This window comes from Elephas maximus, chromosome 1 (genome assembly GCF_024166365.1).
Source record: "Elephas maximus indicus isolate mEleMax1 chromosome 1, mEleMax1 primary haplotype, whole genome shotgun sequence".
In the NCBI taxonomy this organism is placed as follows: domain Eukaryota; kingdom Metazoa; phylum Chordata; class Mammalia; order Proboscidea; family Elephantidae; genus Elephas; species Elephas maximus.
In genome coordinates, this window is record NC_064819.1 from 97,154,342 (window position 1) to 97,170,792 (window position 16,451).

Below are 16,451 nucleotides of genomic sequence, written 5' to 3' on the forward strand. Positions count from 1 at the left end.
GCACACTTTACACACCTCAAAAATTATAGAAACACCTAATGTAGAATACAGTATGAAACGTGAAAACTGAAGATTTAATAGTAACTGTGTTAAACCCGCCCTGCAGAGATAACCGCTGGTGGTGGTCCCTCTTGTGCTCCTGGGCCTCTGGGTTTTCCTCAGCTTGCACAAAAGGGGCCAAAGCCTAGCCAGCGTCCGCATCTCCTGCAAAAACCAACGTGAGCAACAGCTGCCAGAATTACTAGGGTGGTTGGCTTTTAGTCAGTTATTTATTTTAAAAATGTTTTCTAAGAGTAATATATCTACATAATAGAAAATAGAAATAAAAAAAATCTTAACACATCACTATGGATTTTTCAGTGTATTTTCTTCTTTTCAAATGCGTATTTTAAACTCTATTATTTTTTTCTTTTATAAAAGCAATAAAAGGCCACTGCTAAAAATTGGGGAAACAAGAAAGTAGAAGCTCCAAACCGAGAGGTTCTGATAGAACATCGTGGTTAGGAACATGCAGTCTGAAGCTAACGTGCAGGACTCCCATCACACCACCAATCTAAGGAGCTGTGTAGCCCTGGGCAAGTTAATGAACCTCCCTATGCCCCAATTTCCTCATCTATAACATAGATAATATATAGTACCTGCCTCACAAGTTTGCTGTGAGGATTAACTGGTTTTATATATGTAAAGTACCTGCAGTGTGCTCTAAGGTTTTGCTTTTTATTATCACCGTTATTGTCATCTCTTTTCAGGCTGTCAACAAGTCTGTTTTCAGTAACCCCCCCCCCCCAATGAATTTTAATTATGACATGAAACCATTAAGAGCTGAAGGGCTGTGAACTGTCCAGATCAAGAGATGAAGTGGGCATGGGTGGCAATGCACTTGCTAACAATAAAGGGATTTTGGCAAGAGAATTTTATCCACTTGCCAATTTACAACAGAAATTAAATATTACACTTTTCTAGAATATACTTTTTTTCAGAAGTAAAAGATTAAACCATGAGCCAACCATTAAACCAACTGAATTTTTGGTTCAAAAGATACATACACAAGAGTGATCTAAGTGATCAATAAAAATAGCTCCTTAGGAGAAAGCCGGCTGTAAATGAAGGTGAGCAGGAATGAAACTGCAAACTATTTCCCACTGCTCTGTTTCTACTAAATGACTCTGGAGGGAGGGGCTCACCCCACCAAACCAACAGAGTTTTCTCCAACGGTATGAATGAGCACCACAAGGAACAAGAAGACCATGGCCGTGGTCTTACCTCCAGTCCCCATGGCTAACAGTGGACCTGGCATTGTGGAGGCCTTTGATCCAATATTTGCTGGCTGGGGATATTAAGGTATATAACCTTTCTGGGGAGGATCTAACTCGATTTTAGAAACATTTCTTATTTTTATGGGCCATGTTTCAATTTGTTGGCTCTTAGAGGATTTTTTTTTTTTTTTTTAATTTTGGTCCTAGGACAGATAAGCGGGGAGAGAATTAGTTTCGCTTTTCTTTTTTGAAAAGGCTTTTTAATAGAACATTTGTTGACAAAGGTAGACAAAATAGTATAATGAAACCCCCATGTACCTAACTTCTGCTTCCGTTTAAATATTTCAAAATACTGTTTATCTCAAGTTCAAAGATGTACATGGTTATTTTATTAAGCATATCCCTTTATTATTTCTTTACTAGGCTCTAGTTTCTGCTTCTGGGTAACCGCCTGTGGTGTGGCAAGTGCTAGTTGTGGGGAGCTCTTTGGAGGCTGTCTGGTGATGACTTACCGATGTTGACTGAGTCTTCCCAGTCTTCCAGCACTTCTGTGACAATAAGCACATAGACATATGTTCTGTGCTTTCTTTCCTGGTTCTAAAAGGCAGAGAGAGAAGGACAGAGAAAGTTTGTCCTTGAGAGCCAAAATTACTTAAATGAAACTTACTCTTATGCATATGTTCAGAGAGCACAGGTAACAAAGATTTCTCTCTACTTTTTATCATCCTATAGTCATATATGGAATTGTGGTAGACAGCCTAATTAAAACATGCCAACTTGAATTTGAGGGTGTGCTCTTTGGCTGGGCCTCTAAAGCCACGGTGTTATACTCTTTTTCTCCTTAACACTCCCCTAAGTGCAACTTAACAGGAATAATGCCGTGAGAAGGAAGCTCCTGACTCGCAAGAAAAAGGCACCAGGTAAATTCAACTAGAGGGAACACCAGAAAATGAAGAGACTGTGGATGGCAATGGCACCACTGAGGTCTCATGCTTTGGTGGGCCCATCAACCCAAGGAAGCTGGGTATCTCGCACACCTCTCCCCCTTTTCTTCAAACTCAGATCATCTTTATTCTCTCTGCTTTCTCACTTCCTTCTACCTTCCTCCAAGTTTGTACCACAGCCTACTTCCCTGTTGCTCCCTCCTTTGCTGTAACAATTTACCTTCCATTTTTCTCTGTGTTCTCTACACTTACCTACCCCTTCTGCTACCTTGGGAGAAGAGAGACAAAGGTTGGGATGGGGAAACAATACTTACAAGCAATTCTAGTTGTTTGGAGGAGACTACGGGATTCAAAAGGAAAGCGTACTATTCTTTGTTTTGAAAACTCAATGAAACAGAGATGGCATCTGACCTAGATTAAGATATATATGGTTACTTATACGATGCCACTTGTATCAAAGATTTTAAAACTTACCTCAAAAATTCCGACTAATCTTCCCAATGTCCCTTTTACTCCAGCCTGAAAAGTAAAAAAGAAAAATGAACATGTTGACTTTGTTTATACTGCTGCTCTCATTCTGAATCTTCCCGAACAGTTTATAAAATAGAAATGAAAACAAGTGGCTACAGCTTGGGAGGACTCCAGAGGTCTGTGGCGGTTATATCAGTGTTTCCCTGTGTGTCCCAGACTGGTAAAAACAGCAAGGCATACTCCGGAGAGGAAGAATTCCTCTCATCTCCTTAGTGCAAAGCTCGCCAAAGAGAGCGAGATCATCAAGGCTGTGAAGCTATACCAAAGACATATTCAGGTATTAATTATTCATTCATTCAACACGTATGTATTAAATGCCCAAGTTATGCCAGATACCAGTATAGGTGCCAGAGGTACAGCAGTGAATAGCCTGGAATTCAAGACCCATGAGAGAAGAACCCTGGTCAGACTGGGTTTTGGATATACACATTAGGTCCAGAATAGAGCTCGGCACCCTGCAGTAGCTCGGTAAAGTGAAGTCCACAAACATAATCAAGGTCGTTTTGACAGTGACAGCTACTATGACAGAAATGCAGAGAACACTGTGACTGGCAGAGAGATGGGGGGCAACTTCAGGAAGTGGTTAGGCCTTTTCTTTGTGGTAAAAATATATGTAACAAAACATTTGCCATTTCAACATTTCTTACAATTCAGTGACGTTAATTACAATCCTAATGTTGTGCAACCATCACCATTATCTTTCCAATTTTTTTCATTCCCCCTAACAGAAACCCAGTGTCACCGAAGCAGTGACTCCCCTTTGCCCCCTCCCTCCTTGTCCCTGGTAACTACTAATAAACTTTGGTCTTTATACATTTGTCAAATTCTAGATATTTCATATAAGTGGGATCAGACAATTCTTGTCCTTTTGTGACTGACTTTTATTTCACTTAGCATAATGTTTTCAAGGTTGTAGCACCTATCAGAACATTTTTCTTTATGGCTGAATAATATTCCAATATATGTAGAGACCACATTTTGTTTATCCATTCATCCACTGATGGACATTTCAGTTGTTCCCATCTTTTGGCTGTTATGACTAGTGCTGCACAATGAACACTGGCATACAAGTATCTGTTTGAGTCCCTGTTTTCAAATCTCTTGGATATATACTTTGGAGTAGAACTGCAGTGTCATATGGTAATTCTAATGAGCCACGGAGGTGCAGCGGTTAAGTGCTCAGCTGCTAACCAAAAGGTTGACGGTTTGAACCAGCCGATCCTTGGGAGAAAGGTGTGGCAATCTGCTTCTGTAAAGATTACAGCCTTGGAAACCCTTTGGGGCAGTTCTACTCCATCCTATAGGGTCACTAAGAATCAGAATCGACTCATGGTTAGGGTTTGTTTTATTTATTTAAATTTTTTACTGTGCTTTAAATGAAAGTTTACAAATCAAGTGAGTCTCTCACACAAAAACTTATATACACCTTGCTACATACTCCCAATTGCTCTCCCCCTAATGAGACAGCCCACTCCCTCCCTCCACTCTGTCTTTTCGTGTCCATTTCACCAGCTTCTAACCCCCTCTTCCCTCTCATCTCCCCTCCTGGCAGGAAATGCCAACATAGTCTCAAGTGTCCACCTGATCCAAGAAGCTCACTCCTCACCAGCATCCCTCTCCAACCCATTGTCCAGTCCAATCCCTGTCTGAAGAGTTGGCTTTGGGAATGGTTCCTGTCCTGGGCCAACAGAAGGTCTGGGGGCCATGACCACCAGGGTCCTTCTAGTCTCAGTCAGACCGTTAAGTCTGGTCTTTTTAGGAGAATTTGGGGTCTGCATCCCACTGCTCTCCTGGTCCCTCAGGGGTCCTCTGTTGAGTTCCCTGTCAAGGCAGTCATTGGTTGTAGCCAGGTACCATGTAGTTCTTCTGGTCTCAGGCTGATGTAGTCTCTGGTTTATGTGCCCCTTTCTGTCTCTTGGGCTCATAATTACCTTCTGTCCTTGGTGTTCTTCATTCTACTTGATCCAGGTGGGTTGTGACAAACTGATGCATCTTAGATGGCCGCTTGCTAGCATTTAAGACCCCAGATACCACTCTCCAAAGTGGGATGCAGAATGTTTTGTTAATAGATTTTATTATGCCAATTGACTTAGATGTCCCCTGAAACCATGGTCCCCAAACCCCTGCCCCTGCTACACTGGCCTCTGAAGCATTCAGTTTATTCAGAAAACTTCTTTGCTTTTGGTTCAGTCCAGTTGTGCTGACCTCCCTGTATTGTGTGCTCTTTCCCTTCACCGAAAGTAGTTCTTATCTACTAATTAGTGGATACTCCTCTCTCACCCTCCCTCCCTTCCCACTCTCGTAACCATCAAAGAATGTTTTCTTCTCTGTTTAAACTATTTCTCGGGTTCTTGTAATAGTGGTCTTATACAAAATTTGTCCTTTTGCAACTGACTAATTTCACTCAGCATAATGCCTTCCAGATTCCTTCATATTATAAAATGTTTCACAGATTCATCACTGTTCTTTATCGATGCACAGTATTCCACTGTGTGAATATATATTTATTTTTAATGGTAATTCTGTTTTAACTTTTTGAGGAACTGCCAAACTGTTTCCCACAGCAGTTGTACCATTTTGCATTTCCACTAGCAATGGTTAAGGGTTCAAATTTCTCCACATCCTTGCTAACACATTTTCTGTTTTTCTGATCATATAGCCATCCTAAACCAAAAAACCAACCCTATGGCCGTCAAGTCGATTCCGACTCACAGCGACCCTATAGGACAGAGGAGAACTGTCCCACAGAGCTTCCAAGGAGCGGCTGGTGGATTCGAACTGCTGACCTGTTTGTTGGTTAGCAGCCACAGCACTTAACCACTATGCCACCAGCGTTTCCACAGCCATCCTAGTCGGGGGTGAAATGGTATCTCATTGTGCTTTCTTTTTCTATTGTGGCAAATATACATGTAATAAAGGATTTGCCATTTCAACATTTTTTACATGTGAAATTCAGTGACATTAATTACATTTATTCACATTTCCCTAACGACTAACGGTGAGGCACTGGGGGTTCAGTAGTGGAATTCTCACCTCCCATGTGGGAGACCTAGGTTCAATTCTGAGTCAATGCACATCAAACAGAGCCACCACCCATCTGTCAGTGGAAGCTTCTGTGCTGCTATGATGCTGAACAGGTTTCAGCAGAGCTTCCAGGCTAAGACATACTAGGAAGAAAAGCCTGGTGACCTGCTTCCAAAAATCTGCCAATGAAAACCCTATTGATCCAATCTGCAACTGATTATGGGGATGGTTTAGGACCAGGCAAAGCTTCATTCCATTGTGCATGGAACATGCAACAACAAAAATGACTAATGATGTTGAGCTTCTATTCACGTGCTTGTTGGCCATCTGTATGTCTTTAGTGAAATGTCTCTTCGAGTCTTTTGCCCATTTTGATAGGGTTGTTTGTCTTTTTGTTGTTAAATTGTAGGAGCTCTTTATATATTCTGGATCTTAAACTGTTACATGATACGTGGCTCCTAAATATTTTCTCCCATTCTGTAGGTTGTCTCTTCACTTTGTAGATAAAGTCTTTTGATGTGCAAAAGCTCTGAATTTTGTCAAAGTCCAATTTACCTATTTTGTCTTTTGTTGCTTATGTTTTTCGTGTCATATCTAAGAACCATCATCAAAAACTAGATCCCAAAGCATTACCCCTATGTTTTGTTCTAAGAATTTTATGGTGTTAGTGGTTAGGACTTCTTTATATGTCCCATCTGCCCTTCCACGTTTTTTAGATCTGTGTCTCTCTTTGAAGCATTCTAGGTGAATTTTTGAGTCTATTCCAATTTACTACTGTTATTTTCAACTGTATCCAGGGTAGAGTTACCCTACATCTAACCTATTTTTGATGTGATTACTATATTTTTCATTTCTACTTGCTCTTTTCATATCCAATTGTTTCCATATGCCCACTTTTGCTTCCATAATTTCTTGCTCTTTTTAAATAGAAATTATGTTTCTATTTACTTTTGGGCATCCTGAACATGTTTATTTTAGGTTCTTTGTTGGGTCAGTCTATGAAATTAATTTCATCTAAAGCGAATTCATGACCCGATTAGTGAAGGGTTTACCTCTGAGGCTGCTTTCCCCAAGCCTTCCAGAGCCAGGTCTTAAAATATTAGTTTGGGGTTCCTGCTCTAATGTGTTAATGCAGAGAGAGCCACAGATTTAGAGGGTGGCTCTGCACCATCCTTCATTGTGTACTGTTATCTCTGTCCTCTCATGCCTAGACCCACATCTTTCTAAAAGCTCCTGGGATCCTTTCATGTTCCCCCTCCCTTGCTATCTCAAGAGGGACACTTGGACTCCCCCTCACTCCAAGGGGTCCAACTGCCAGCCATCAATTCTGCCTCTGGACCTGAGGCCATACAGGCTGTAGTTTCCCCTTCCCATTCTGCAGTTTTGTTCTGTTTCAGATCCATGGAGGTATTCACCTCGTTTTTGAGCCTCGTTCTGTCTTTCTGGCTTTTGCTTTTTGTATTTTATCTGTCTTTCCTGGGCATTTGGACAGAAGAGATGAGGGAAAAACAAACCCACTATGCCATCTTGACCAGAAGTGCCTGGGTAATACCACAGCTTGTTTTCTATTACTACTGTGATATTATTTGTGTAATAAATTAAAGCAAAGATATTTTCTAAACATAGTAGGTACTAAGTTTTTATAGAATGAACAAAAAATTTAAATGAGTACACTCTAAAAGTTCTTAAGAGATACTGAATAATAGAAACAATAATAATTAAAAAAACCCAAACCCACTGCCATCCAGTCGATTCCGACCCTACAGGACAGAGCAGAACTGCCCACGGGGTTTCCAAGGAGCACCAGGTGAATTCAAACCGCCAACCTTTTGGTTAGCAGCCATAGCTCTTAACCATTACACCACCAGAGTTTCCAATAGAAACAACAGAAGCAGATTAAAAAATCCTAGACTGCTAGGTGAACTTTATTTCAAAATTAGTTTTTGCTAATTATCTGGCAAAGAATTATCTTCCTTTCTCCTGCCAACATGCCTGCTTTCTCCACTATTTTATATCCATTCTTTTTTCCACGTGGCTTTCAGTCTACTTAAATGGAAATGTCTACCTTTTCTTATTTAAATCACTTCTCTACATTTTTAGAAATAACTGCCCTCCACCGCAAGCTAAGACTAGCTAGATTGTACTTTATGAATTAACCAATGAAGCTGCCTGAACAAGTGGGACAAGCTGACAGGCCAGCCTGGGCTGGAAGGCCAACTCTGCACCCGGATCTGGGCAGCCCAAGCATGCTCACATCATCTCCTGGGACATGTCACATGTGTTCCCACCACGGGCCTCTGCTCACAGGGCCTGGGAGCAGAGCCATGGGTGCAGCTTACAGGGCATGGGGGGTGGTGATGAAAGATTTATAGAGGCTATTATTCACCTTTCTCTTCTGCAAAGCGGAGAGGGAGTATCTTCTCTCTAGCAGCTACTATTCAACTAAATTTCTTCCTTAAAGAAGCCAAAGTTTAGAAAAGGAAACAATCTCCAAATTTTAAGGGCATAAATCAACTTAATATTATGACAACGCAATATGATTTATTTAAAATTTTTGTTTAATAATAGTCACTTCTGGATTTACTCTGTGGCAGAGGCAGTTGGGAAAAACATAAAAGCACCTTTATTTATGAAATAGATTCATTATTGAGCAGCTTAGTGTAAATCAAATAATGCTGCCATTAATCTTCGATTTGTAGAGGCTAATAATTTTATTTGTCCCTTAGTCTTTCTTTCAGGTTTTATACTAATACTCAGGGGATCTACTTGGCAGAATTTTATTTAAAGTAATCCTACTAGTGAGTCCACCGTAAAAAACAAAGACATATTCCTACATTTACTAGCTTTTAAAATTGGGATTAGTAGTTTTATCAGAAAGAGACTCTCTTCTAGTACGAAAAATGATTTCAGTTGTTTAAAGTCATGGTGCTGATAAACACAACAACTCCTATTAGGCCAAGGTCCTCCAACACAGGGTTCACTTTAACCACCTTACTTTTTCACATATTCTCCCTAACCCTGAGTCTAACTTTCAGCTCCTAGCTCTCTCCCAAGTGCTGCCCAAGCAATCTGAGAGTCAGTTATTTTTATCTCTCACATGATTGCTGCATGCAGGTCTGGGTAGGTGTCAGGGTCACATCTGACAGATATTTGGCTCAGACATTTGGGGTTAAGATTTGATTCAGGGTATATATAAGTATGGGCCAGTGTGTATGGACCTGCTTTTCCCCAAATCATATGAAAGCATTTACAATTTCAATTTGTAAGTCAAAAGCCTCAAATCCAGAGAAGGAGTCTTAATTTAAAAGCCCATCTTGGTTAGCAGTGAGAACTCCAAAGAAAATGGAGTTTCTTTCATTGTTCAGCCAAATGGAGGTGAAAGCTTCCTTGAAACTCAGAGTGTTAAAATATTAATTGTAGTGCTTCAGGTCTAGTCAACAGAAATAATGTGAGCAACTGCCTACTTTAAAAAAACCCACATATGTCTTTTCTTTGGGGGTGTTTTACTGGAACTGGATCATTTATCTTGGAAAGGGCTGGACCAACTCGGGAGGCCTCAGTGGTCCATCTTCCCTTCCAGTAGTCTCCCGTTGTGTGTGTACGTAGGCCTCAGAGAGAGGCACTTTTGTGGGTGGGGCCTTTGAGCCTGCCCCTAAAATGATCTTTTACTACAAAAAACTTGGCTTTGCTGTTTAATTTGGATGGGCATGAAGTGGACTGCCACCTTCTAAAACCAATTTTTTACTCTAAGATGGACATTTTGGTAGACACCATGGTCATTCCCCCTTCCTCCTTGCTACCAGCACCCTGATTCTGTTTAGGTGAGGGCCATGACATTCTTGGAGAAAGTCTGCCTAAGCCAGGCTTGGGAATTCCACTCCCCTCAGTCAGTATGAGGCACATGACCCAGTTCTGGACAATGGCCCATGAGAGGATATGTCTCAGGGGCTTTTGGGAAAGATTTCCTACCATGATAAAGAGAGCTGTACAAGAAGAAACCCTATTCTCTCTTGCTTGTCAAGTGGGGACCTGAAACTTGGAGCTGCTACAGTCATCTTGTGACCATGAGAAGAAGGCCAAGAAAATCAATGAGAAGCGGACCCAAAGCCCTGACGCTGCTGAGCTACTGAAGCAACTCGGTACCTGCCAACGTCTAGACTTCTCATGTGAGAAAAATAACTGATGTTGTTGAAGCTGCCTTTAGTCAGGTATATTGTTACTGGTAGCTGAAAGTCCCCTGCTACTCCTCCTGCCCTCGGATTTAAAAGGTGGCTCTCTGACAAAGACTTGAGTGTCCCACAACAAAATTCTGGACACTCAAGGGAACTGTAAGATAAAAGCTTCCTATATTAAAGAAATAAGCCCAAAGTTCCTTCCAAAAGGAACTCAGAGGAGCAACTCTAATGCAAGTGCTTCCTATGAGGAAACCCATGAGCAAAAAACATATGGCCTTTGATACATGTAACTTTCTGGCACTTGGCAAGCTTTGCAATTACAGAAGGAAGGAATCACAGTAAAGACACATGGAAGCAGATGGGAAACCAGTGTAACCCCATCACAGGGTTGTTTTTTTAAATGAAATATTTCAATCATCAGTGAAGTAAAGAAAATAATAAACATTCATGCCACCACTACCCAGCTTTGTCAAATACTAACATGCCATTTTGTGTTTGATTTTTTTTTTTTTTAATAACTAAAACATTAGTGCTACAACTGAAGCCCCTTGTATACTTTTCCACCCCCTGACAGAGGCAACTACTCATCTGAATTTGTTATTTATTCTTCTTGTTTCTGTTTTTGTATGTGTATCTATTAATTAGCAAATTTAAGTGTAACCAAGTTCTTTTTATCGAGATTTAACTTGGAAACTCGGCTTTTTATTTGAGCGACTCAGGGACCTTTCAAGATGAATTAGAATCAGGGTTCTTGAATTTACTTCCCGTGCAGTACAGCACAGTACAGTACAGTGTGGTGCTAGGCATTTTGCATTTGTAAATTCACTGAATTAAAAAGAAGCTGTTAGGTGGCACCTCAGCCAGGTAAGCTAGACCTGTCCAGAGCCACTGGCTGCTGCTGATAGCTTAGTGACTGTAGAATCTCCAGAGGCAAGGGTTACATTTAGTAATGCTGAAGCCACTGTGAATTGTGTTGGAGTCAACGGAAAATAAAGCTGTGGATATACTTCCTAATGAGTAAAAGTCCTTTCCTGGAATGTGGAGTTGGATGGGAAAGCAAATACAACTGTTTGGAAGAGTCTTCTGGACTCAATTCATTTAGCAGAAGGCGACTGGCTCCTCTCCCAGTAATTCAGCCTCTATTCAGGGTTCCAACACAAACCAGCTCAAACATAGTGCTATATTCTTTAAGAGGGCAGATTCTAATCTCTAGTCTGAGCCACTGAATTAATGACTCATCAATGGGTGGCATTCAATTAAGTGTGATAATGAAGACAGCCAAATCGAGTAAAAGATATCTTTGCTTTTAGCCCGAGTTTTTTTTTTTTTTTTAATGGCTGAAAAATAACTTAGGAGTAGTTATTTATAATAAAAGTGAGCTAACTGCAGTGTACCTTTAGGGAGCCCTGCTGGTGCAATGGTTAAGCAATCAGCTGCTAACAGAAAGTTTGACAGTTGGAACCCACCAGTGGCTCTGAAGGAGACAGACCTGGTGATCTGCTCCCATAAAGGTTACAGCCTAGGAAACCCTATGGGGCAATTCTACTTTGTCACACAGGGTCACTATGTGAGCATAAAACAATGCCAAAAAATTAAACTTATGTCAAATATATATATATAAATAAAGTTTCTTTCCTAACTACATGTTTAAAGGAAGCTCTCCAACCTAAATTGCTCATATAGTCCATTACCCTTACTGATTTGGGGACAATCCTGAGGGTTCAGTTCATCCTCACCCGTGTGATTCAGGGTAAATTACTAATCTTTTCTCCTAATGATAATAGCTGGTATTTGATTTCTTACATATCTACCTATGAAGCAGGTGTTGTCATGACTTCTATGTTCCAGATAAGAAAAGTGATGCCTAGAGATGATAAATCATTTGCCAATACCATGCAGTTAAGCAGCAGCACAAGGACTTGAACTGAGGTGTGTCTGATCCCAAAGCCTGTGTACCTACCTACCAGCCTTATTTCTCATCTCTGCTGCTGGGAGAAGAAATTAAGACACCTCTGGAGGGCAAGCTATTTAAATAGAATCTTAAAATTTTTTTTGTATTTGCAATTACTAAAAAGAATATTACATAAATCTTCTGTCTTCCAGACTACCTGAAAACCTGAACAGTCAGTATGAAGGATCAGCTTTAAAAAAAGGGAGGGGAGTGGAAGGGGAGAAACAAACATTTCAGAAAAGCTGGTCCAGTAATCTTAATTCTGGTGGTTTTTACCTGATAGGCTTCTCAAATTTTCTTTCTTAACAATAATCTAGCTTTTATTTTAAAGGCAGGGCTGATAATTTGTTTGAAATGATAAAAGAACATTTCAGTTTTGCCAAATGTCACCATAAAGGTGATCTTGTTCTTCCTGAAACATTTAATGTTGTATATATTCAATTTACCCAGTAGAAACAAACAGTTCATTCCAAAGCAGCAAGAACTAACACTACACCTCCCTCTCAATCTGCTGCTCGATGGCATCATCCTTTTTTTTTTTTTTTGCATTTTGCAGGGGAAGTCAGCACAACTGAACCAAAGCAAAAGCTAAGAAGTTTCCTGAACACATCCAAACACTCTGAGGGGCACAGAGCCTGGGGCTGGGGCCTGGGGGTCATAGTTTCGAGGAACATCTAGGTCAATTGGCATAACAAGGTTTATTAAGAAAATGTTCTCCATCCCACTTTGGTGAGTGGCATCTGGGGTCTTAAAAGCTTGCAAGCAGCCATCTAAGATGCCTCAATTGGTCCCAACCCACTTGGGGCAAAGGAGAATGAAGAACACCAAAGACACAAGGAACACATTAGCCCAAGAGGGCTAATGAGACCAGAAGAAGTAGATGGTACCCAGCTACCACCAACCAGCGCCCTGACAGGAACACAAGAGAGAGTCCTGGATGGTTTGGAAGACAAGTGCAAAGCAGGACTCAAATCTGTGTAAAAAGAACAGACTTAATGGTTTGACAGAGACTGGAAGAGCCCCTGAAACTATGGCCCCTGAATGCCTGTTAACCCAGAACTAAAACCATTCCTGAAGCCTACTCTTCAGACAAAGATTAGACAAGACTATAAAATAAAAAAATAATACATGTGAGGAGTGTGCTTCTTAGTTCAATCAGATACATGAGCCCAAATGGGCAACTCCTGCCCGGAGCCAGGATGAGAAGGCAGGCAGGGACAGGAACTGGTTGAATGGACACAGGGAACCCAGGGTGGAAAGCGTGAGTGTGCTGTCACATTGTGGGGATAGCAACTAATGTCACAGAACAATATATGTACAAATTTTTATACGAGAAATTAACCTAAGTTGTAAATTTTCACCTAAAGCACAATTAAAATAAAATAAAAAACAAAAACAAGCAAAACAAAGCCCCTTTGCCATTGAGTTGATTTTGACTCACAGCAACCCTAAGGACAGACTAGAACCACCACATAGAGTTTCCAAGGCTGTAATCTTCAAGGGAGCAGACTGCAACATCTTTCTCCTGTGGAGTGCCTGGTGGGTTCAAACCACTGACCTTTCAGTTAGCTGCTGAATGCTTAACCACTGTACTACCAGGGCTCCTTGAATGCTGTTTGGTATTTACAAAAGCACGCACACACACACAAAATGTATTTTGTTGTTGTTGTTCGGAGTATACACACCAATTCAACTGTTTCTACATGTACAATTCGGTGACACTGATTACCTTCTTCAAGTTGTGCAACCATTCTCACCCTCTTCTGAGTTGTTCCTCTCCCATTAACATAAACTTCCTGCCCCCTAAGGTTCCTATCTAATCTTTTGAGTTGCTACTGTCACTTTGGTCCCATACAGATAGTTCTTAAAAGAGCATAGTGCTCAAGACAGACATTTCTTACTAGTTAAGCTAGATTATTATTTGGTTTTTAAGAAGACTTCAGGGGATACTTCTGGTTTAAGTTTTAAAGATTATCTCAGGGCAATAGTTTTAGGAGTTCATCCAGCCTCCACGGCTCCGGAAAGTCTGGAGTCCATGAGAATTTTCAATTCTGTTCTGCATTTTCCCCCTTTTGATCAGGATTCTTCTATAGAATCTTTGATCAAAATGTTCAGTAATGGTAGCTGAGGGACTATCCAGTTCTTCTGGTCTCATGGCAAAGGAGGCAGTTGTTCATGGAGGCAATTAGTCACACATTCTATATCTGCCTCCTACTCCTGACTCTCCTTCCTTTGTTGCTCTAGGCAAATAAAGACTAATTTTCTTGCCTTGGATGGCTGTTTGCAAGCTTTTAAGACCCCAGGCACTGTGAAATGAACTAGAAGGTAAGCACATTATTAGGCCAATTAACCAGGATGTCCCATGAAATCATGACCTTAAACTTCCAAACCAAGGAACCAAATCCCATGAGGTTTTTTGGTTGTATATAACCAGCCTCAGTGGATACTCTTTTTTTGGTCATTGTTGTAAATATATCACACAACTTATGCCAATTCAACTTTTTACAGGTATAGTATCATCCATTTTTTATTCTAGCTATTCTAATAGGTGTGTAGTGGCCTCTCGTTGGATGGCATTAATGGCAATACTTTTTTTCCAAAAGCAAAATTACTCATTTAGATAATCTACAAAAACTAGTATCTTTTATATATATGTATTCAAAAGGAAAAAAAAAGGCTTAAATAGTACAGAATTTAATTCTGCTTGACCAGAAGTATAGATTTAACCCAGATAATCTCTTGATGTCCTTTTTCAACAGTATGATTCTGATCCTATAAAAATAAACCTCACTTAACATCATAGTCCCTATATAGACAGGCACACTCCCTCAGGCTTCTCAAGTCTGAGATATTCTCACACTGATGTTCTCAATTAGTTTTGTACCCAGAACTTTGTTAGTGATACAGTCATAAATAGTTGATCTTCTTTCTTTCGGCTCTCATAAGTCTCAGTTAAAGCATGTCATGGAGGAACTCTGGCCATCTTGGTTGAAAATGATCATTTCACTTCTTTAACTGCCTCACTCTCTATTCTAAAAACCCACTTTCAAAGCTTGGTTCTTTTGAATGTTGTTATGGCTTACTTTGAAACCAAAACTGTAACTGTTCTAGGGCCTGACATGGAGTCCTACCAAGTCCCTTGACTGACAAACGGGTTGTTCAGATGGCATCCCTGACTGCCCACTGATGTTCCAAAGTTACTCCTCAATCCCAAAAGGCAGTAAAAAGGAAGAAAAACGGAGCCAAATGAAATAAACATTTTAGCGGTATTCAAGGAGGCTTCTAACAACTGCTATCCCATCTGAAAGACAAGACTGCTTAGTATGGATGTGGTCTAATGAAGCCAGAATGGTGTGTAGATGGAAGAAAAAGGTATTTCGTTTCCCACAAATGTAAATGTTTGAACCTACTATTTATGGTATAAACACATTACATCTGTTTTTTGAAACTATTAACTTGCCATCCTCAATACCATGGGATTTCATCACCAATAAAAGGCACTTACTATATAAATCATTAGGAGAAACCAGTGGGATGGAGTTTCGTTCCTCCAGGATCAGCATTTTTTTTTTTTTTATTTCCAACCACAGTAACATATAAAACTATTTTAAAGGTAAAACAATGAAAACATCTCTTAGAATATTCAGATTATAAATTCTCAGTTCCCCAAGGGGTCTTTGTGCCCAGTCTATGAAATACTGTTTGAAGAAACTAAAATTTTAGTTTATAAAAATGTCTTTCAATCATAAAACATGAATGGAAAAGAAATTTTATTTTTATAACTACTGATTTTTTTAATATTAAAACCCACAATTTTTGTTTTAGTTGAACTTTAGATGCAGGTTTACAGAACAAGCTAGTTTCTCACTAAACAATACATATACTGTTTTATGAAATTGGTTAACAATCCCACAACATGTCAACACTCTCCCTTCTCAACCTTGGGTTCCCTATTATCAGCTTTCCTGTTCCCTTCTGCCTTCTAGTCCTTGCTCCTGGGTTGGTGTGTCCCTTTAGTCTTGTTTTGTTTTATGGGCCTGTCTAACTTTGGACGAAGGGTGAACCTCAGGAGTGACTTCATTACTGAACTAAAAGGGTATCCGGAGGCCAGGCCATACTCTCGGGGTTTCTGCTGTCTCTGTCAGGCCAGTAAATCTGGTCTTTTTTTGTAAAACCACAAAATTTAAAAATTCTTACAGAATTTGTGGTTCATAGAAAATATATTTATAGACCTCAACAAGATGTCTAAGATTTGAGTTCCTTATTTTTATAAAAACAGATATGAAATGTTTATTATTAAATTACATTGAATCTAGTAATTTCCTCAGCAAAATGTACTTATATTTAACATGTATCATAACCATAATTCTTTAAAAGATATTTCCATGTCCCTGCAGGCAAGGCTTTGTTGATATAGTTATAACATCTGAAACAATCTGTTGTACAGACTTCATGTTTTCTGTGATCTCTTCTAACTTTCCAAAATTTTTATAACCAATGAGCTAGACTGCTGGTCAATACGCTGAGCACCAGGAAGAAGAGGTCTCTGTCTAATCTTTCACTTTCTTAA

At 40.0% G+C, this 16,451-nt stretch overlaps 1 protein-coding gene across 1 annotated transcript in view; it reads right to left on the minus strand.

Annotated features, from left to right (window-relative positions):
• Positions 1-16,451, minus strand: part of NUDT3 (nudix hydrolase 3) — an 89,704-nt gene that overhangs the window by 327 nt on the left and 72,926 nt on the right. Inside the window, exons 3-4 of the mRNA XM_049890395.1 lie at positions 2,675-2,719; positions 1,769-1,853 (exon numbers count right to left, since the gene is read on the minus strand). Of these exons, the coding sequence (XP_049746352.1) occupies positions 1,769-1,853; positions 2,675-2,719 (130 nt within the window). The remainder of the gene's footprint in view (positions 1-1,768; positions 1,854-2,674; positions 2,720-16,451) is intronic.